General features: G+C 38.7%; 1 protein-coding gene and 1 pseudogene across 1 annotated transcript; both read right to left on the reverse strand.

Moving 5' to 3' along the window:
• Positions 1–1,815: 1,815 nt before the first annotated feature.
• LOC146618960 (P2Y purinoceptor 13-like) lies at positions 1,816–2,792 on the reverse strand (annotated as a pseudogene).
• A 2,454-nt stretch (positions 2,793–5,246) lies between these two features.
• Positions 5,247–7,163, reverse strand: LOC146618961 (P2Y purinoceptor 12-like). The gene is made up of 3 exons (XM_085370780.1): positions 7,145–7,163; positions 6,573–6,829; positions 5,247–6,112 (listed from the first exon to the last, which is right to left on the reverse strand). The coding sequence occupies exons 1-3, from the start codon at positions 7,161–7,163 to the stop codon at positions 5,267–5,269; spliced, it is 1,122 nt and encodes a 373-aa protein (XP_085226906.1). The 3' UTR covers positions 5,247–5,266.
• Between the last annotated feature and the right edge of the window lie 16,733 nt (positions 7,164–23,896).

A 23,896-nucleotide genomic window follows, 5' to 3' on the forward strand; every position in this document is an offset into this window, starting at 1 on the left:
TGCAAAAACAATAACAGCTTATTGCTCTCTGCCGAGAAACAAAACAGATGCCATAAATCCAGCTCGCAGTGTAAACTGTGATTAGACCTGAAATTCAATGGGGTGAACCAGTGTAGTCAGGGTGACCCATGATTTTTAGTGCCTGCATATAGACTTCACACATCACTACATCTGCCTCACTTTTAGATTGAAGCATTTATGGGTGTGTATAGAAAAGACCTCTAACTCCCGTGTTTTATGTAACTCGTCATCCTCAAAGTTACTCTCCACTCATCATAGTTTTGACTTTTATTGCCGATGTAGGAAATAAGCGTTCTTCTGAAAAAATATTATTACAGTGTTTTTAATAGACTGATTGCATTTGCATCGATGGGTTGTTTATTGCACTAGTTAGTTCAAGAAATAAATTGACAATCATGTAGCAAGTGACCAAAGCATGATATCAGATGTTAAAGCAAACACAAAAGCCCTACAGCCAAGTTTGTTGTCTTCTTAAACAAAAGGAAATGCAACAGCTGTCAAGAAAGTTCATCGTGCTGAGAGCGGACTTGTGCTGAAGAACAAAGAGGACACAGTTGCATATACACATTTATTCCTTAGAGAACGATTAAAGATTTTGAAAAAAATTACACAGGCTATAAAAGTCTCTAAATAAGAAATTAACTCTAACAAAAGAATTACATGAATTACATTCTGACAACTCAATAGTGCACTTTAACAGTAATCTTATTATATCTTGAAAAAAGATTTATGAGAATTCTTGTGGTTAGCGCTTAGCAGTAGCAGTTTAGCTCTTATAATAAAAGACACAATTACATTCTTTTGTGCGGCAAAAATGCATTTATATAAAGCCGAGTTATCTTTCTATGGTGTGTGAAAAACAAAGCAACAGATGATAATTGAGTTAAAACACTGAAATGAATGATAAACTACATCTATCTATCCATCTGTCTAAGCATCCACATATTCACCCATTCAAAGAAGATGTACATTGCTTAACACATTAATTAGTCCAGCTGTCACAAAAAAAGAAGACACAAATATTTTAGAAAACTATAAAAAACTTATAAAAACATATATTGTTATTGTTATATATATCGGGAAAATAAGAAACTGAATTTACGTGTTTATGTAAGTAAAACATTTTTTTTAAAAATTTGAATTGTGTGTGTGTGTGTGTGTGTGTGTGTGTGTGTGTGTGTGTGTGTGTGTGTGTGTGTGTGTGTGATTTTGAACCCAGCCCTTAGAATCCAGAGTTGATGATTTTGGTTCTCAACAAATTTCAAAATTAATCTAAGTGAAGATTTTCAACTTGAATATTTCATTGTTAAAGCTCCAGTCTGTGATTTAAGTGGTCCCGAAATAATCTGAACTGTATATTTATATACATATGTAGAATAACCAGCACATGTATGTATAAAAAACACACAGCTTTGATTAAAACAAAAGGCAAATTGAGATTTGCTGAGTCTTTGATTAGCTAGAATAGAACTGTAAATTTACAGTGCATTGTACTTATTTTGCAAGCAACATAACATTTATTAATCTATCTATGCATTGTCTTATTTCTGTTGGGGGACCTTCACTCTCAATAGATGCTGATCCTTATCGGGGCACTAGAGGGTGGTACAATACAAACTTTAAAGATCAAAAGTGCGTGCTATGGTTTTGTTTTCTGAGTAAGTCAGATTTTAATAAATTTACCATAAAACACTCACCCAATTTTTTTTTTTTTTTTTTTACCAAAGATCAAATACTTATATCTCAGTTTTTAAAGGTTCACAAATACAGAAAATAGCCTTTGTCCCACTTTGTTTACTGTGACATCACATTTTTGTCACTAGAATGAACACCAGCACAGATACTTTTCTTCATCTCCACTAGTTTTTCTCTGTACTCCTTGCACAGGAAGATGTAGAGAAGAGGGTCTAGGCAGGCACTGATAGCAGACATCCAGGTGGCTAATTCACTGACTATCTTTAACCATGTTGGAGTGCAGACATCAGTGTCAGAGAATTCATTTTGTGTCATAGGAATATTATGTGGAGTGGCACAAAGCACACCCAAAAAATAAGAAGGATCAAGAAGACTTGCAGCTTGGTTTTCTTCTTTCCCCGTCTGTTATTGCTCCCAGAGTTTCTGAAGGACTGCAACACTTTCATGGTAATGCAGATATAGCAAAACACAATCAGTATGTTGACACACCAGAAAAGAATCTCCATAAATAAAACCACATATTTATGGAAGTTTTTGCCAGCTGGGGGTTTCAAAGACGTACATAAATCATCAGTTTGAGTAGCAGGAACCTGGTCAGTGAGAAAGATATTTGGAATAGCAGTACCACCAAACAACAGAATCCAAACCAAGGTGGACATTATTACACTGAACTTCATATTTTGCCCCAGGACTTTTCCACGTAGTCGAACAATTTTGAAGAAGTGGTCCAAACTGATGAGACCCATTAATACAATGTTTGTGTACGAAGAGCAGTAGAAAGAGACGCCAGCATAATGGCAGATGAAAGCCCTAAACTCAACTGTTGCACCCGGAAGCATGCTGGCTGCCTTTAGTGGGATCATGAGTGTAATGAGAAGGTCAGCAGCCACCAGATTCTTCAGATACACTATGAAGGTAGAAGTGGAGTCTAGATGTAAAGACACCCAACCTGCTATTCCATTAAGTAATAATGCAATAGGAAACATGAAGAATAAAAGATATAAGAGAACTATGTGGAAGGCCACCAGGCTGGGAGAGCGACAGTCAGAGGAGAGGTGTTCTGTGCTGTTTGACATCGTCAATATCTGGTAAAAAATACATAGGGGTCAAAATCAAACTAAGCATTTGTCTGTTTTTTTTTTTGGCAAAACCAACCTTTCTCTCCCACTAAGGCCTCATTACACTGCAGATGTGCAGACTAACTGTAGTTACTGTGTGCATAGTTGCTCTCATAGTGCTTTCTAGTCTGGTCGAAATCCAGTCTAGTCTAGCCTGGATGTTTTTTGGCTGAGGAGTTCCATACACTTGCAGTACATTGCTGTCTACAGGAAGATGTATGCTTCTTTTCCCCAAATCTGTGAAGTTTCCCTCCAGAGGTTATTGGCTTGTCTCGCAATGATTTGAAAGATGAATTGTACAGACGCAAGTAGCAGCAGACATATGCTCACAGCGTCTCTTTAAGTTCAGAGCTTATAATATTACTAATGCGATGCACCAGGTGCATGCTAAGTGAATGGCAGTACTGGACATGAGAGGGGACCTACGCCTGCATTTACAGTATGTGCAACAAGCAAACACAAATAAGCTGCGAATCATGCAAGAGTGCGATATTTCATGTGCGATATGACAACACACAAAGGCCGACATGTCTGACGTGGAGAATGGGGCGTGAAATGAGCTGGAACGAGATTACTTGTAGCAGTGTAAATTTTTCCACTTTGCCCACTTCGACATGATTTACATTTTTTATAGTTTAGAAGACATTTGTTACTTGGATTTGTTTTTGAATGCTACCCCACACTATTTGAATGCATCCTGAATGATGGCTGTTTTGCCACTGAAGGTTTTATTTTTGCCTCACTGAATGCAGTACATAACACATGCAAGCACCTATAGATGCATTGAGTCACAACCTTACTTTATCTCGTGAAGTGTACTGAGGCGCTTCCCTTTCAGCCTAATACAAACCATTTGCTTCATAGGTTCCTTAACATGTCAAGTACTTACTGACAGTTTGGTTCCTGGTGATGGCAATAACATGATTCTGTTCTCAGTGAGTTACACATGTATGTCAGTAAATATGTTTCAGCTTGAATTCATGAAGAGCCGACGCGTGTCCTGTGTGAGTGAGCAGACCTGATTGTTTTTCTCAGTCAGAGACACGCAGGGACACAGGTAAACAAAACTGAAGCTATACAAATGCACTGTTAAGTCATAAAGAGACCTTATGCTCTTTTTAAACAAACAACATTTAAGCATACGAACGATTTATCACTCTGATGTTAACCAGTCCTACATATATATTTAGCTTCAGCTAATAGTGAAAATAGGGTTAAGCCACTCACCACAAGGAATGGTCAAGTCCTTAACTCCAAACTGCACAACATGAAAGATTAATGCAGTAAAAAATGAATTGAAAGTGTCTATGTGCCTTTTCAACCAGAGAGATGCAAATCTGTGAGCAGATTCAAATGACACATATTGGTAGGCCTTGTGTTTTCAGGCCAGAGGGAAGTGATTTATGAAGATGGAAATCGAGGTTGTTTTATTACAAGCATTTATTACTAATGTGTATTATCTCTTTTGGACTTTTTTTTAAAAATTGAGTTGGGTATTGTTTTGAAATGTGAATAATTAAATAGATTTTTATAGAAGTAGACAGTCCTACAATAATTACAAAAGAGCGATGCAGGGTTGAATAATAGCCTGTGTGAGAAAAAGCCACAGAAAAGCTGTAATCAACACTTGACTTCCTTTATTTTTGTTTCATAATGTGTTTCTGCAAACCTTTTAAACAACTATCTTTTTGCTATGCAGTTATGACAGAAAGCAGCGCTTGTTTTTGGAGATCCCTGATATGTCCATTCCAACTTTAGTTTCGTTGTAATTCATTTAATGCTTCAGAATAGCAATAATAACAAGACTGCATAATCTGCTCTATGGTTTACTTATCCTTAAATCTCACTCAGTGCTAATGCAAGCAGCAAGCACCCCCGTGCAGCATAAAGACATCACAGTATATTAAAAGGCGATTGCATATAATACTTAGGGTTCATTATACAGATTTTTGCTATAGTTTCACAGTAAGATATTCTCTGGAAGTCTTAAAGTTAGTATTATGACTGCTTCTCAATTCTTCTTTTGTTGACAGTGTGAGAATAAAAAAAAATCCCCAAAATGTTATGTCCAACTTCAACAGAAGTAGAAAGAAGAAGTAAGAAAAAGTGACAGAGAAGAAGACTAGAAAAGCAAACATCGGCAACACTGCGAACATGTGTTGATTCGTTTCAGCTTCTCATTGTGGTAATGCTGATTCACATTGTTTTCAAAGACTGTGTAAAATCAAATATATGGTTTAATGCTATTAGTATTTTTGTAATATTATGAGTTGGTAATAAAGACAAATATGGGCCGTGGCTTACTCTTCTACAGGCTTTAGATCACTATATCTGTCCCTTGCAGCATGTCATACAGTTGAATTTGGATTTAGTTGACTTTTTTACTATACGTCATCATAAATGCCTTCATGTCTTTCTCAGGTCCAGTGATTTTATGTACTAGCAGTGGAGTTTCCCTGAGGGGAGCTGCACATGTCGGTATCTGATCCTCTTCCTGTTAGCCAGCTACAAGTACCAGGACGTAGGTGCAGGGTATTAAACAGAGTGGTCCTGAAGGACTTACAGAGAAAGAAGTAGATGAGAGGATCCAGGACAGAATTCAGGGATGAGAGGAAAAGTGTACTTTCCTTCAGCTGAAAGAAGAAGAGCTTGAGTTTGCAGTCAAAGCTTTTGACTCGGGTCTGGCTTATTGTGTATGGCACTCGGGCAAAGTGAAATGGCACAAAGCACACAAAGAACACTGCCAGAACCAGGAACACATTTGCATTCATTTTTCTTTTGGCCTTGTGAGGCTTTCTAACTGTTCCCCGACTTGCAGCTTGAGATATCGAGCCTCCGGTGCTGTGAGACTTTGTGCGAGAGTAGGAACGGTACAGCTCGTTGGTGATTAGAGTGTAGCAAACTATCACAGTTAACAGGTTGCCCCAGAAAATCACTTGACAGACATAATTTACTATCTCATGCCAACGTAGCCCCCCCTCTGTTTTCAGTTTGCTGCACTGGAAATATCGAGAAGTCGGGGTTTTACTTGTTAGGATTACATTGGGAAGACAGAGAATTACGAGGAAAGTCCAGATGGCCCCCGAAAGGAGTTTTCGATGTTTCAGCCGAGTTGAATTAGTGCCCTTAAATGGGTTAAGGGTCTTTCTGCAGCGATCAATGCTGATCAGGCCAAAGAAGAGGATGCTGATATACATGCTGAGGTAGAAAAGCACGGAGGAAACTCGACACACAAATATCCGTAGGCCAATGGACGCCATGTTGGAGTCTGACAACACCTGCAGAAACACAAACATTTGTGCTGTCAAACACCTATTCCACATTCAAACCACAAATTCTATCTCTAAGTTTGATGGAACCTATTTTCATTGGATTACCCTGAAATTTATGGTTCATAAATTGTCTGTCTTTTAATTTTCTCTCACAGGAAACTCTCTTATTAAAAATCTGATCTTTAGAGTTAATAGATGTTTATTCATTAGGGGCTTACAATTTAAAACTAATCACTTCTTGCTTGATTTCTTTGTAGTTCAGAACTCATGATTCTGACTTACCAACAGCAAATTTGTTTGCTTAATTATATTTACAACTCAGGCTCATAATCATTTCTTAGAAATTAAAACGATGAGAAAAAACATTAAAATACTTACAAATAACCTATGAAATACCAATAATTTTATAATTAACCATCAATGAATCCTTAACCCATTTAGATTTGCTAATGCAAGCGTGGCAAACCTTGAAAGGGAATGTGAAGGTCATGATGACATCTGCAACCACAATATTCTTCAGGTATATGATGAAGTGAGACTGCGAGGGGATGCGAAGAAATATCCACACTGCCAGACCATTGAGTGACATTCCCACCAGGAAAAGAAAGGAGTAGAGAATGGGAAAAACCACATTCTTCAAAACATTGTCACGGGAGCAAGTGCTGTTGGCGTGGCTGTGATTGCCAGCGAACAGGGGGAAAGCTGTATTTCTCTCCATGTTGCCTGAAAAAAAATGGGAGAGGAAGTTGTTTTTCTTTAAGTTGCTCAAGAATCTTAATCATGAAAAAGTGAATCTTTGTGTAGCCACATGCTGTATGGAGGAAGTGGCTAAAAACATCAGAAATAAACAGCGTTGTTTTGCTGATGCCATTTTGCACAATGTTCATGAAAACAAACACTGTGCAATACACCAGCACAATTTTTAACACCTGTTTTTTGTATATTTTAGCAAAGACTGCTACAGAATTATTTCAAAATTTGCTAAACATCAAATTAAACACCTTTATTAAAAATAGGCTGTAAGGTTCTGTTTTTCACCTGACAAGTTCTCCTGCATTCTGTCAGTGAATCCACATCAAGTCCCAGCGTGGTGTCTTTTGGGTTTAATGGTCCCTCGCTCTTTAATACTTCCAATTCTTACCAGATATAGACTGTCTGGTCCTCCTAGTTTCAAAGTTTTGAAAAACAGGGCGTGAGTTGCTAGTGATGTATAGGTCAGGAAGTTATCCTTGTTGCCTTCTTCTTTCACTTTCCTGTCATGTGTCATTTCCAGAGTTATGTAATCAGACACAAACATTCATTAAATTGAATATAAATCCATTTTTTAAAACTATAATACAAGTGAATCAGCTTCCCCCCCCCCCCCCCCCCCCCCTTTTTTTTTTAGCTTCCTTTAATTTAAATTACAACTATTTTGTAACTTTCACTGCTTCTACTTTGTATAGGCATTTTTTCAGGCAGTAATTTTTATTTTTATTAAATTGTTCTCCCAAGTCTTTGCAGTCAGGGGACAAATAACACATTGTATTATAACCAACACATATTAATAGCTATTTACATTTCTCTATAAAACTATCCGGTCTTTAGCTGTGTCTGGGCCCAAACTCCGCTGCAGGTCCATAAGTCAAATGATCACTGCTTGATCACTGAGAGTTGAAAAACTGTCTAAATTCTTTCGTATGTAATAAAATGATCAGTGTGGCTGCTCTACCAGGTGTAACAATTATGGCATTTAACGGAGTTAGAAGTTAGCAGGGAGTTAGCTTGCTAGCTTCCACCTAAATATGATATAGCATGTTTACAGTTTTTCAGCAAACATTGAAAATATCTTGCGTTGCTTAGATTTTGATAATGGAAAATCTCTCTCTCTCTCTCTCTCTCTCTCTCTCTCACACACACACACACACACACACACACACACACACACACACACACACACACACACACACACACACACACACACACACACAGGAAAAAATAAAAAAGAACAACAAAAAAGAACAGCTGGGAGGCATATGGCAGTAATACCTTTTCTTCCATTGTGAAACAATATCAAGGGGTTTTTGGCAGCTGCTTCACTGATGTAAAACTTTTCCACCGCTCAGAGCTCCATTCAGAATTTGAACTCAGTGCCTTCCCATGTCATTTTGATTGCAACGGTTATAACCGTGTTCCATGATGTGAAATAAACGTGTCCATTTAGACAGGCTCACCTTCTAACTTCCCTCTTCTGGAGTCAGTGTCACAGGCTGGGTCTCTGACCCAGCGCTCTGAGTTCATGTTTGTATTTGTCTCATTTTGTTATGTGATTTAGTTTGTGTTATTTCCTATCTGCCTTTAGTTTAGGCAGTTATTGTTCCTGGGTTTTCTATGTTTTGGGGTTTTGTATTTATTCATCACATATTAGGTCTGTTAAGTTGTGTTGTCATGTTTTAGTTTTAGTATTTCCTGTTTTATTCTGACAATGTCATGTGTTCTTTGTTTATTGTATTTAGCTTTCCTCTCCTGGTCCTGTCATTAGGTTTATGTCTGTCAGCTGTTTCCCCCATGTGTCTCCACCTCCCCTGATCACCTCATGTATGTATTTAAGCCCTTTGTTTTCTGCATGCCATTGTCAGGTTGTCTGCTCATCCATGTCTCATCTCCAGGTACCCATGTCAGTTCACTATGGTTAAGGTTTTTCATGTTTTGTTATTAGTTCACCCAGTTTAGGTTATTGTTTAGTTTTCACCGATGCCCTATTATTTTGTACCCTCGTTGCTAACCTCAATAAACGGCTTGTTTTGTTAATCCACACCACGTTTTGGTCTGCGTTTGAGTCCTCCTCTGCAACACATACGGTCTGCCCCAGTCAGACCGTGACAGTCAGAGCCTGAAGAAACACCAGCCATCTGTGATGAGATATTTTAAGTCTGGTCCAAATGCCTTTTAGAAAACAACGAACGAACGAACGAATAGTAGAACAAACCATTCTTCTTTTTTTTTTCAATATATTTTTACTGATTTTATAATTGAGCAGTATACAACAATCACCTTCAAAAGAACACAATAGAAGGTGGACAGCAAGTCAACAAGGTGGTAATACAGCATACATGAATGTTAAGACAGAGTATATTTCACTTAAGTTTATCCATCAGGCTAATGACTGGTACATGGGACTTCCTGCCACTGCTCCCTAAAAGTATTAGATGAAGGACTGTATATATCTAGTAAGGCCCTGTAAAAGCGAGACACAGCACCTCTAGTATAGGGCTCAACTGACATGAAGCTGTCAAGCACTGAGTTTCGAGGAATCAAATTGTATTGTGGAATAGATGCCTTGATGAAATGTCTTAACTGTAAAAATCTGAAAAAATGTGAATTAGGAAGATTAAATTTCACCCTCAATTGCTGAAAAGATGGAAAATGTCCAATGTAAATATCTTTGAGAGAACAAATCCCTCTTCCCTGCCATGTCACAAACGTGATGTCCTCCAGCCCGGGCCTGAAGCCATGATTGTTACATATTGGAGCATCCAAATACATTTTAGGAGCCTTTACTGTGCCCAATAGTTGGTTCCAGACCTTAACTGAATTTTGAATCACAGGATTTCTGCCATATAGTGTATTCTTCACTTTTATCGGGCTATTAAGCAGGGCTGGAAGACAAGTTTGTCTACAAGACAGGTGTTCCATCATCAACCATGAAGGTTGTCCTTCCAAATCAGCACCTGGAGTACACCTTCGCCAAAATGAAAAAATATTTAAGTGTGCAGCCATATAATATAATCTAAAATTTGGGAGTCCAAGGCCACCACAAGTCTTATGTTTAACAAGATGTTTTTTGGAAATTCTAGGAACCTTACCCGACCAAACAAAGGAGGATACAATAGATTCCAGCTTTTTAAAATATGACTGGGGAATGCACACTGGGATTGACTGAAAGATGTACAAAAATCTGGGCAAAACTACCATTTTGATGGCAATAATCCGCCCCAGAACAAACCATTCTCATCTCTGCCTTGCCATACTGTTTTGTGACCTGCATTTGTTTTCATGAAGGGTTTTGAAGACTTTAAAGGGTTCTAAGTTTAATAATCTTAATTATATGTCACATGCTCAACAACATTTTTAAAAGAAACATTTTCTGTACCTTAAAAACACAGTAAATAAGAAAATTACTCACTAAAACCTAAGCTGTAAATATTAGTATTTAAAAAATAATAAGCACAAGTAATGATGTTCAGTCCAGTTACAGTTTCAGAATATTGTGCTCGATATTTAGAAAGGTGTGTTTTATAATTTCATGAATGATTTGCTGATGAGCACTGGCTATAAAGGCCCATATTTACTTCTCTGTTTAGCACATTACTCTGATGCCTTCTGCCCTTCATTTTCCTGAATGCCAGAAGCTAGCATGGCAATGCTGCAACTTCCTGTGTCTGGAATAAGACTGGCATTATCAGCAGTATTCAGTTCCTAGAAATGCTTTTCTAAATTTGTTTTGCCTACATCTATTAGTCATGTGGAGTCAAATAAAACTTTCTAAACTCTCTATAAACTAAAATATTATATGTAAGGTCATTTTTCCAATCCGCCATATTTCTATCCAGTCATGTTTTCTGCAGCTATGTTCTCGTCACATCTGGGTTTGATCAGGACTGAATCAAGCATGCGTTCTCCTGGATTGGACCCAGGATCTACATATGCTTCTTTTCAGTTTAACACTAATCTGTCTGTCTCTTTGGTTTCCCCACTTTTTTCGGCTTTGGTTTTCATAGATATAAAATGTAAAATTTAGAACTCAGGTCTGACATAAGTTAGTCAGCACTACCCACTGCAGAGTTTTATTTAAAAGAATCACAGCTTACTTCCAAGAAAGGTCATTTTTGTAACCTTGTATGGGAACTGTATGGGCAAAATCACATGTTAAAGATGCAGACCAAAAATGGCAGTTATGCAAAAACACACCACAATTAAGAACAACTAGACTTTGCAGTATTTCCAGTTTTGGTTAACTTAACTTCACTGTCTCCGAATATTGGTCAAAACTATGTCTGAAAAATGTTTATTGGACAGTTTCAGATGCATAAACTATAAACAGAATCCAAATTATTTTGCCTCAAATCCTCATTCAGCAAACCCCTCAGCCTTGAGGAGAAAATCCCCACCGAACACAGCCACATGGTCCCAGGTACTCAACCCAGTTTTTGTGTTTGCTTTGGTTTATGTTCTAGTCTGTTTTTGTGTCTCTGGAGCTCAGTCTTCCTAGTCTCATATCGGTGTCTTTCAGCCTTCGCAGTCATGTACCCACGTCCTTCTGTTCTCTCCGGTCCCATGTCAAACCCATGTGTCTTAGTCTCAGTGGTTGTACTTCCTGTTTTATTTTGATAATCTCCTGCTTCCTGTGTATTATGTTCAGTTTTGCTTCCCCTGTCACATCACTCAGATTAGTGTCAGTTGTGCTCCCGCCTGTGACTGCTTCCCTCGTTATCCTCTTTGTGTACATATTGTCTGTGTTTCCCTTGTCTATGTTCGCTGTCATGTTCTCATGCATAGCAGGTGTTTGTTCTGTCCACCTGTTTTCCTTCCTGTCAGTGAATCAGTTTATTTTATGTTTTGTGCCTGTTTAGTTTGTCCTTTGCCTTTTATTTTTGGGTGGCCTGTTTTTCCAGCATTAAAGCTGCAATTTTTTAGTTCAGTCCAGCATTTTTGGGTCCAGAACTCTACCTGGCATGCACCTACACCTGCAGATATGACAGATCATGGCGACTTTTGTGTCTTTAGCATGTAGGTTGTGATCAACTGACAGTTTCTTATAAACTTTGTAGAATTTTATCAGAGGTTTGCTTCAAGTGACTATTCATTCAATTCCATTGAACAGACACTATTTCACGTCTTCAAATATATCAAGTAATTAATAGATAATTACAAAAGTTAAATATTTGAAAACAAAACCTAAAATAGAGGAAAAAGCATAACACAAAGCATAACACAAGACTTGAGCTTTTTGCAACACTATCCCCCTCTGTTCACTCGCATAGTCTTCCGATCAACCACAAACGTAAACACTGCTAACATACCAGCAGCGTCAAACTACTCTTTTCACCCTGTGGTAAAAACTTGAGAGCAGATAGAGAAAAACTGCTTTAGGCAAAAGCTTAAGACCTGTGAGGTTGTGGTAACTTTGAATGGAGTTGGACAGAATGGAAGAAAGTCTTGTTTTCAGGAAAATATCAAACTTTTAACAACGAGGTCTTAAAGCTGTGTGAAGATGCTCCCCTTGCCTGGTTGATGCACAGGCAAGTTGACGCTGAACTTTGACCTCTGACCTTTGCTAACAGTTTACAGTGGGGCAAAAAAGTATTTAGTCAGCCACCGATTGTGCAAGTTCCCCCCACTTAAAATGATGACAGAGGTCAGTAATTTGCACCAGAGGTACACTTCAACTGTGAGAGACAGAATGTGAAAAAAAAATCCATGAATTCACATGGTAGGATTTGTAAAGAATTTATTCGTAAATTAGGGAGGAAAATAAGTATTTGGTCACCTCAAACAAGGAAAATCTCTGGCTCTCACAGACCTGTAACGTCTTCTGTAAGAAGCTTTTCTGTCCCCCACTCGTTACCTGTATGAATGGCACCTGTTTGAACTCATCATCTGTATAAAAGACACCTGTCCACAGCCTCAAACTGTCAGACTCCAAACTCCGCCATGGCCAAGACCAAAGAGCTTTCGAAGGACACCAGGAAAAGTATTGTAGACCTGCACCAGACTGGGAAGAGTGAATCTACAATAGGCAAGCAGCTTGGTGTGAAAAAATCAACTGTGGGAGCAATCATCAGAAAATGGAAGACATACAAAACCACTGATAATCTCCCTCGATCTGGGGCTCCACGCAAGATCTCATCCCGTGGGGTCAAAATGATCATGAGAACGGTGAGCAAAGATCCCAGAACCACACGGGGGGACCTGGTGAATGACCTGCAGAGAGCTGGGACCAAAGTAACAAAGGTCACCATCAGTAACACACTACAACGGCAGGGAATCAAATCCCGCAGTGCCAGACGTGTTCCGCTGCTGAAGCCAGTGCATGTCCAGGCCCGTCTGAAGTTTGCCAGAGAGCACATGGATGATACAGCAGAGGATTGGGAGAATGTCATGTGGTCAGATGAAACCAAAGTAGAACTTTTTGGTATAAACTCAACTCGTCGTGTTTGGAGGAAGAAGAATACTGAGTTGCATCCCAAGAACACCATACCTGCTGTGAAGCATGGGGGTGGAAACATCATGCTATGGGGCTGTTTTTCTGCCAAGGGGACAGGACGACTGATCCGTGTTAAGGACAGAATGAATGGGGCCATGTATCGTGAGATTTCGAGCCAAAACCTCCTTCCATCAGTGAGAACTTTGAAGATGGAACGAGGCTGGGTCTTCCAACATGACAATGATCCAAAACACACCGCCCGGGCAACAAAGGAGTGGCTCCGTAAGAAGCATTTGAAAGTCCTGGAGTGACCTAGCCAGTCTCCAGACCTCAACCCCATAGAAAATCTGTGGCGGGAGTTGAAAGTCCGTGTTGCTCGGCGACAGCCCCAAAACATCACTGCTCTCGAGAAGATCTGCATGGAGGAATGGGCCAAAATACCAGCTACTGTGTGTGCAAACCTGGTAAAGACCTATAGTAAACGTTTGACCTCTGTTATTGCCAACAAAGGTTATGTTACAAAGTATTGAGTTGTATTTTTGTTATTGACCAAATACTTATTTTCCACCCTGATTTACGAATAAATTCTTTACAAATCCTACCATGTGGATTCATGGATTTTTTTTTCACATTCTGTCTCTCACAGTTGAAGTGTACCTCTGGTGCAAATTACTGACCTCTGTCATCATTTTAAGTGGGGGAACTTGCACAATCGGTGGCTGACTAAATACTTTTTTGCCCCACTGTATGTTTGATCACTTTGTCATGATGACAGGTTTAAAGACGTTAGACAAAAACTTCTTACTACAGCGCGAGAGAAAGAAAAACAGTGGGGGTGGTCCTTGCTTGTGGTCTGTTTGACACAGTCTTTTGCCTTTATGTGCGCATGTGTATATGTATGCATTTTCTTTGGCTGGCTTTCAAATTGGTCTCTCTCCACAAAGTTGAAATGTGTGGGCTACAGTTTGTTTTGACAGTGTAAGGTTTTTCTTAGCTACCGCTCCTACTTGTGTGCTGCTCTGTGTAGTTTCCCGTGGGTCTGCCTTCCATATGGTTATCCACCTTGACCAACTTGACACAGATCATATAGAGATCATATAGAGGTAGACTGGTCTAGCTAAAAATAGTGAGCTACAGCATATATAGCTTTTATCAAGGATGAAACAATATTTGCTGCCATTACATATTTATGATAAAACTCTTATGAAATGGTCTCAGAGTCATACTGCTAACTTAAGCACATTCTTCATTTCTCATTATCCCCATGTGTCCAGTACAGGTGTGCTGACTGTCTGCATTGAAATGGCATGAATACAAGACCATCAGTGGATCCAACTGGCTCCGAGTTTGTACCGGTGAATGATGTAGTTCATTCCATGTCAGGCTCCAGTTTGTTGCTCCTATGATGTTTTCCTAGCAACAGCATTTGTCTCTGCATTGCTACAAATCACTGTTCATGTCTGAGGTCTGGCATTTGCATCACTGAATGACCCAGAAACACTACTTGGCTTGCGCAACAGATTTTTCCACAAATCCATCCATTTGTCACAATTTAGTGGAAGTGTTGTTCTCCGTACGACTGCTTATAAATGAGGACTGATGCACCAACAGAAGTGCTGAACAAAAGTTTTTCCAGATTTTGAATACATATGTAATGACACTGTAACTATATATCTTAGAGTAAATGCAACATGATTGTAACTGTGCTCGGTGTCACATATAGAATTAATAACAATGTAAAGTTATACCTTTAAAAGTGCTTACATGCATATTTCAAACCATCAGTACAGCTGTTTACTTACACTGTGTATTACAGTTCTTACTTATGTGGCCTAGTTCATGCCTCCCATGACCACAAGTATAACCATTTATGAATTGTTACAATACCTATAATTGCAATGTGTTGTCTTGAATTGTTAAAACATTTTTTGTTTGTTTCTTCAATTAAGTTTTTTAAAATTCCAAGTAACTGTTGTCATTACTGATATAGGTGAGTATTTTTATGTAAAAACTACCCAGATTATTCATAATAATCAGCACAATCAGTGGTGGTTTAATGTGTGTTCCTGTGTTGATACTACTTGACATTGTGATTACACAGCAAGATGCATGGAGAAAGTCAAATGACAATTAGCTCAGCTGTTGTATGTAGCAGCCTCATCTCAAATCAAAACTGAATTTACCCAACATCACTAGCTATCACTTACGCAACCTCCTGATGATTCGGTTTAAGGAACCAATCTGCTTACATGTACTAATGAGGCAAGAAGGCCTGCTATAAGCCAGGTAATAGGAAAAAGCTGCTATGAATACAAAGTGGTAACACATATCTACATTTCTTGTTATGTGTTTTGCTGCTCGCACCTGTCAGCAGCAGTGTTGGTCAAGTTACTTGAAAAAAGTAATCAGTAACTAATTACTGATTACTTCCCCAAAAAGTAATCCCGTTACTTTACTGATTACTTATTTTCAAAAGTAATTAATTACTTAGTTACTTAGTTACTTTTAAAAAACACGATTTACAACCTGAATAGGTGATAAAGCGACAGAGCTTTCAGCCCAATTCTACTTTTTCTACATAATCCATCATACAAAATGTAATAAAAATGGAAAAGTCTCTTTTTTTAACTTGTTTTATTAGTTTTAATCTTTTAACTTTATGCATCAAGCAAACATTTTATTATATGCAACATTCTCTGACTTGAATAAATTAGTTTAACATTTAAACCTATTTTCTGCACATTCCAGTGCATAAAATAAAATATTTTTTGTGTTTACACTCACTCTTTCAAACAGATGCAAGTAAAACACAGCAGAAAATAAATAAAGTCAAAGACTAGCGGTCCTGTTGCTCTATTTTCACCTGTAAAGCAGGACTGAGGGTAGGCGGAGGTTTACCTTGGTGCAGGTGTGCCGCGGTCAGTTGCGCATTACGTCGTAGCGCACTCGGTGCTTGCTCGGAAGTTTAGGGGGTTTTTTCGCTGTAAAAAGAAGTTTTCTTCCCACGCACGATGGACGCTAATGTTTTTGTCACTTTTTATAGAATCAAACTCAAAGGTAAGGTCAGTACTTCCACGCTTTAAACGCTGCATGCTCATACTCTCTCCCACAATCGATATGTGATCCACTGTTGATCTGCACACAGCTGTTGTCACTAACGGCGCACTCGCTTACGTCACTGTCATGAGACATTCTCGCAAAAAGAATCACGGTTTTAGTAACGCAGTAACGCAGCGTTCCTACGGGAAGCAACGGTAATCTAATTACCATTTTTGCAATAGTAATCCCTTACTTTACTCGTTACTTGAAAAAAGTAATCAGATTACAGTAACGCGCTACTTGTAACGCGTTACTGCCCATCTCTGGTCAGCAGTGGCATATTTTTTTACTTTTAAAGTCTCATGAGGGTGCTAAAGTTTGTTTGGTAATCTCCAAACCCACTGACCAGGAGAGCAGGGTGAATAGCATGAGATTTGAAAAATATGAACAACAGCTCTCTTTTAGAAGCTAGCCAGTGAGGGATACCAGGCATATTTGACAGAGTGTCTCTGTGTGCTCAGCACAGACCTGTGTGCACAAAGAATGCAGCAGGCAGGCCAAGGGGCAGGCTAGAGAGTGTCACATCTGGTCCCCACAAAGGTGGGGGCTAGATGTGCTAAAAGCCCAGTGTAACAAACAAACATGAATTAGTCAAAGGAGCTTGCAAAGAAAAGCGTCTGGACTTCTTTAAGTTGCTTGAAGACGTTTCACCTCTCATCCGAGAAGCTTCTTCAGTTCTAAGGTCAAAAGGTGGGGAGAGTTTTCTCCAAGCATGACATCCCAGTGTATTTCAGACCCAGCAACACACTAAGACAAAAACTGGTTCACCCGAAAGACAAAACACCTAAACACAGACTTAACAATGTGGTGTATGCTGTACAGTGCAGCGAGGAATGCCCAGACCTCTACATCGGAGAGACCAAACAGCCACTTCACAAGCGCATGGCACAACATAGAAGAGCCACCTCCACAGGACAAGACTCAGCAGTCCATCTGCATCTTAAGGACAAAGGTCACTCTTTCGAGGATGCCAACGTTCACATTTTGGACAGAGAGGACAGATGGTTTGAAAGAGGAGTGAAAGAAGCCATCTATGTCCACTGTGAGCGACCATCTTTGAACAGAAGCGGGGGTTGACGAAACCAACTGTCTGCCACCTATAATCCAGTTTCGAGTTCCCTCCCCAGACGCCTTAACGCCCACTCACATCCTGGGCCATCTGACCTCAGGAAATTGCATGATAAGGTGGGGTCAGGTTTCACAATGAGCTCACCCGAAACTCTGGCTGATTGGGACCCACACCCGTTTTCACACATTGGCTCATGTGATTAGAGGATCATCAGGGGGTCCTTTTGTCCCTCTGTGGGGGGATACTCCCACTAGGTTTATATCTGGGACTCCCCACCATTTGACCTTAGAACTGAAGAAGCTTCTCGGATGAGAGGTGAAACGTCTCCAAGTAACTTAAAGAAGTCCAGACGCTTTTCTTTGCAAGCTCCTTTGACTACGATGACCTGGATGACTGAGAACCTTCACAGACAAACACGAATTAGATACTAATATGTTTTAAACCTTAAACAACACTTTACAAAGCCCATAGATTCCAGATATTTAAAGCAAACTAAATAGAAAGCAGATTTTCATCATTGTACTTGAAACAAAATCACCCCAACAAGTTTATCATTTATTTTCAACATGAGATATAAAGCAATAAAACGTTCAGAGAGTGTCCAAAGCAGCCTTTATGATGACTTTACCAGCGACTGCTGAACTCAGAGCTGTTGAGGGTTTGTTTTCCCTGTGATGTCATTGTGCTCTCTGAGGTTGCTAGGGTACCATTTATGTGAGGCAGACTAGCCACAGTAGGTGAGCTGGATGAAGTCATGTAAAATTGTTTATAACTAAACCTTGACATTTTGCATGTTTTATAAAAAGAACCCAATTTATTTCATTTTCTGGGACACTTATATTTGTTTTCAAAGGATTTTCAGATTTAAATCCTTTACATATTTTTACATGTATTTTCTCAGCACTATTTGGAACGACATAGATTTTCATAACTGGGTCTATTGATGCCATCTATTGGTTGGTTGACAAAAGATAACATGTGGCTTAATCTTATTACAAGAAGAAGCCATGTCCATGTCCAAGCCATATCAAAGATGAGATTCTGAAATTTTCAGCTTGGAGTTCACCAAAAACCTGACACTGAGCAAAGGGGAAAAAAGGAAATCACCTATGACTTCAGGAACAGCCCTGAGTTGAAGCTTTCTCAACATCAATTGTGGCAATGGCCACAAATTCCTGGGTACCATCATCTCTGTTGACCTATCCTGAACTCCAAATACCTCAGCAGTCACAAGAAAGACACAACAGAGACTTGCTCCTCCACAGAGAGTGTGCTGACATGCTGTATCACTGCATGGTACAGGGGCTGTACCGAAGCAGAGGGGAGCAGGATTCAGCAGATCATCAACAGAGCTCAGAAGATTGTGGGAAGGGAAAACTCCCAATGAGCAATATCTTAAATTATTAGAATACTCTGTGTAATATTGTCCATTATTGATTAAATCACAGTGAAACTTCAAAATACATGCACCTGCTTTTTGTCACTATCCATAATCTCATCACCATACGTGGTATGTCTTTATATTTACTGTGTAAATTACTGCATGTTTTTTTCTTTGCTTTTCTCTTTTGTTTTTTTTTGTTTGTTTTTTTTGTTTTTTTGCAAGGTGTAGCCACTTTATCATTGTGTTGTACTTTGTATAATGACAGCAAAAGAATTCTAATTCACATTTAGAACTGAAGGTGAACTGGTCAGTGAAGGTGTAGTGTGTTTCTGGAAAATAAACCTTTTTTGTTCGTGTTCTCTAACAAAATCAAGGTTGTTTGAATCTGTAGCTAGTTAAAAAATTGACACCTTACATAACAGTGAAAATAGATGTTTATAGAAAACCATCAATGTCACAGTAAACTGGAGCAGGTTTCAGGTTTTGTAATGAGCTTCTGCTGGTGCTGTTCTTTTTTTAATTTATAGCTGTGTAATGTTTCCTCAGCTGTGTTCCAGCTCCTCCAGAGTGCATCTAAATTACACACTGGCTTTATTGGAGAGTGGTAAATTAAGCTTTAGCTCCAGAGGCACCGAGGAAATGCTGTCATGTGATGTGAGATGTGTCTAAGTAAAGGAACGTAATTTGCAAACATATGACTCTTTTACAGCAGTCCTCCAGCTTTGTCTTGGTCTTCTTCTACTGGAAATAATTAGGGTTCAAAAAGAATATGGGAAGCCAGTCAAACGGCAACATTCAGTAGGCTTAAAATTCAAGGAATGATTGAGCAACATAAGAAAATAATGAAAGAATTTAAAATAATACAGTTGGTATGGTTCAGTTAAGCTCTGTGTAGCATAATGACAGCACATTGATTAAAAATATGCTAATACCCCTATGCATTGTAAGACTTATGTAGCTGACCCACCCACCAGTTAAAAAAAAGCATCAGCCTAAGGCGTAAAGTGGCAGTGCCACACTGCTGATGCCGTCTAATTGGGTGAAAGAGCTCGTTTGAAAACATGTCCCCTTGGGGACCTAATAATTTAGAGGTACTTTGATGTTTTTAGTTGGGTGTTTGTATAACTGAAAGAAAAATGCTTAGGTAAACAGAAATAGGCTGCACTGGTCCATCTGATTATTCTCTGGGGACCAAAGTACCACATCTGCATCCATAATCAGATGTAAGAACCCAGAGTGAAGTACTTCCACCGCCCTCAAGATAAACACTGTGGAATATGGTCTCATTAAAATCTGTATACAAGTTCTTATATATAAAAACTGTACCACACCAGACACTTCTAAATTTGTTAGGACCCTCTTGCTTTCAACATTTCACTTTCTGAAAACTTCAGCCAGTTTATGGTTGAAGCTGATTTATGTACTTTCCCTGGTGCAAATACTTTGCTTCTAGGTAGTGACTAAAGGCTCACTTTAAAAAGAAAAAGAAAACTTTTAGGGCTTTTGAAAGTAGAGATGAATAATTATATGAGCTTTTCATCTGAATTACAGGTGCTTACCTTATTGTAATCTTTAATTACATATTAAATATTAACTCAAACTGAAAGATGATTAAACACAACACTGAAAAGCAATAACTCAGGGAACCACCATCCCAGAATGACAGATTGTACCTTGAAGAAAGGTGCAAAAATGGATGGTGTGGTGTGGATGTGTGGATTCTACTTTGCTGGTGTGAAATTCTAGTCGTAGCTCAGATACTGACAGAAACACCAATCGACTGTATGAGCAAGTGTGTGTGTGTGTGTGTGTGTATTCCCACAAGGCTAAAAAGGCTGTGTGTGTAACAGAATGAGAATTTTTTTTACATTTTTGTTTTGAAAGGGTTTTCCACCCATAGGCAGCAAAATATCAGCAGGAGTGTGACTACATTTTTTCTGGGGACTTTACTTGTTGCCAAGTTTGCAGCTTCAAAGAAGTGAAGCAGACTGTGAGCTAACAGAAGAGTACTGTCTGAAACCGCTGTTGGTCAGCACCCAGCAGGGCTGTCCAGACATCTCAGTTTCCATGTTCATACTGCTAGCATTCTAGTTTAAGTATGGAATTCATACCACAGACCAAAACTATGTCTCACCCTTCTCTGGTTTCCCTCATCTACCCACTCTGTAAACATCCCTTTTCCTTCACACTTTTTTTCACTTGCTCCTTTTCTTGCTTTTAAATGTCAGTTCCTATTGCAGGGATTTCCCATACAGAAAGATGTGTAACGAGTTATTAAGCTTCTGGATTGCCACATGTTGCAAGACCAGCTTTAGAGCAATATAACAATTTTCCAAGTCTCTGCAACTATATTTGAGGAATGAAACATCATTCTTTTAAAATACATTCCTGTGTTGGATTGTGATGATGGTTGGAAACACCGTCTATTAGATCTCTTATCAAACCAATATCATATCATGTGAAAGTGATACGAGATGAGAGGAAATGCCACACTGTGAGAACGGGCAGCAGAGTCAGAGCATAGTTATTTATGGATTTAACAATATGAACAACAGCTTTCACATAAGGTGCAATTTGATTAAATATTAAGATGACAATACGGATTAACTACCACACAGATGTTGTGGTAGGATACTCATATGTACTGGTGGTTCTTGAAAAGAAAATGAATGGTGAAAATCCCAAAAGGAGATTCACTACATGTACAGAATAAGAAAAATGCTCTAGTTCACCTGTGAATGCATTAAATGGTAGTTAGCAAGTCCGTGACACTTTTAAATCTAACTGTGTATATTAATGTTGTGTATTATAAGTAGACTGTTACAAGTTGCCACAACATTTCTAGCAGGTCATTTGATTCTGAGTATATTCTGTTTTTCCACAGTCTTCAAGGTGGCCAAGCAGTGGCCATAAGTCCACCTACCCCACTGAGAGTAAAAACAGGCTCTACTTATCTTCTCGCAACACCGTAGTGTAGCGCTTCATGCTTGAAAAGTCTAGTTACAAAAGCTATGGCCAGCAATTGGGTCAAAAAGTGACTTTGACCTGGTGAAGGTGAATTTCACAAAAAACCCCAGTCCTCCTCTCAGTAGCTTCTCATAAAACCTTATTTTTTAATGATACTTGTTAGACTTCCACCCTCTTCCTTTAAATATCCAAGGGAAAAGGAGAAAATGAGAAAATCACATGTTCAAAATCCTCATAAATATCCAAGTCAGTGGAACATAAACTCCATCATTCCCTGAATATGAACTGCAAAACCAGAACTGAACAAATAAACTTTTCACCGTCCACATCTCAACAGGGCACCTGGTGTGAATGATGAACTGTCTTTTACATTGAGGTACCATATGTAAAGAATAGGTGGTCCTTCATAACTACTGTGATTTGTATCTGTTTGTCACCAAACTCACATATGAAAGCACTTTTCTCTCAAATCACACAGCGAGTACCTCACATTCCAGAGTTTATGGAGGACAATTCCGTTTTCCTCCATATCTGCCCGGGTTATATCACACTTGTGCAGACTGGCTTTAAACTTTGGAATTTTATTTTTTCCTTTTTTATTTCTCTGAAATCTAAAAACTGCATTTATTGGCAGGTACTGAACATTCCAATGTTGAAAGTGGTGTTTAACATTATCAGCCATGCTGGTATGGTATGGTATGGTATGGTATGGCCAGTAGCTGCATACAGCATTTCAAAACATGTTAGACTGATTCATAATTAACTTTGATGTCTTTGTTTTCTTTTTACTTTTACACAAATGGTGAAGTATACTTACTAGAAGATACAGCATTCTTTATGAGGTGTTGTATAGATTAAGATTTTCCTATTGAAAAGCATGCATCATTATGGGCAATTCAAAATTGGAGTAATTCACTGAGAAATTATTTCCAGTTGTTCCTAAGGTACAGGGCATGACTAAAATACCATGTATCTATTTCTTTAGAAAAAGGAGACGGTGTGAATCAGCTGACATTTGCCAAGTAAGTGTGGTTAGAGAGCAAGCATAATAAGCCTTGCATAAGGTGTATAGCATGTAATATATATTTTCAGATGGCAGGCTCAAGCAGCAGTACAAACTCATGTTAAGTTCACCTCCTCTGTCTTAACATTACTCATCACCTTCCAGTTTAATTTGCAGGAGCACAGTAAAATCAGAGTGCATGACAAGCAAATATCAATGGCTCCCCTGTGGATCCTGCCCACTGACAAAGAGAGTGAAGGATTATTTTCATAGCTGGCCTGCACTTAAAATTCCAGAGCTGAATATGCTTCTGTTTGTGACTTTTTGGTGCCCTATAATTTAATACCTTTTGTATTTCTTTTATCCCCAACTGAGAAAATAGTAGCATAAAAAGACATGAGCCATGTTTTACTTTGTAAGTTCATGTTTTTTCCCCATACTTTAATTAAGGAGATACTGCAAATAGATATACATGGACTTTATTATTGGCATAATGTATAACATTACTGTAAATTCTCATGTACAACACAACAGATTGGTAATATGTATTATATTCCATTGTGTTCCAAATAGACATATAGGAATCTATATAGACCTTAATTAACACACACACACACACACGCACGCACGCACGCACGCACGCAATATACCATGTCCAGTGTAAGACAAGTATCATATATATATTTGAATAAACCCTTTTTCCCACTTAAAAACACTGAATTACTTATAAAATACATTTTACTACATATTCTGTTGTTTTTTTTAAATTTGCTGTTATGTCCAAAGGGAATTATGACCTCTTGAGAAGACCAACCCCCCCCTTCTAATTTCTGTTTTCCTGTTTGGCTACTATGTCCAACAGCAGGTCAGAGAAATTACTTTAGGTTTGGCTCTATGATTTGGCTCTGTTGCTCTCGTTAGGACTACCCTAAATGAGTACTTTGATTTTCCAGACCCCAGCTTCCAATGTTACAAGCAAGCAGGAGTTTCTTTTTTTAAATTCCTTTTTTGTGCTTTGTTAATTACTCACATAATCAGCTTCTGTATTACACATGCCTTGATCTTCACTAATCCACAAGATG

This window comes from Diplotaxodon limnothrissa, linkage group LG14 (genome assembly GCF_057381915.1).
Source record: "Diplotaxodon limnothrissa isolate DT_005_m linkage group LG14, D_limnothrissa_male_GT1.1, whole genome shotgun sequence".
Classification (NCBI taxonomy): Eukaryota; Metazoa; Chordata; class Actinopteri; order Cichliformes; family Cichlidae; genus Diplotaxodon; species Diplotaxodon limnothrissa.

Coding starts and splice junctions, on each gene's coding strand:
- LOC146618961 (XM_085370780.1), bottom strand. Junction 6,113..6,572: donor CCTTCACATTCCCTTTCAAG/GTTTGCCACGCT, acceptor GTGTTTCTGCAG/GTGTTGTCAGACTCCAACAT.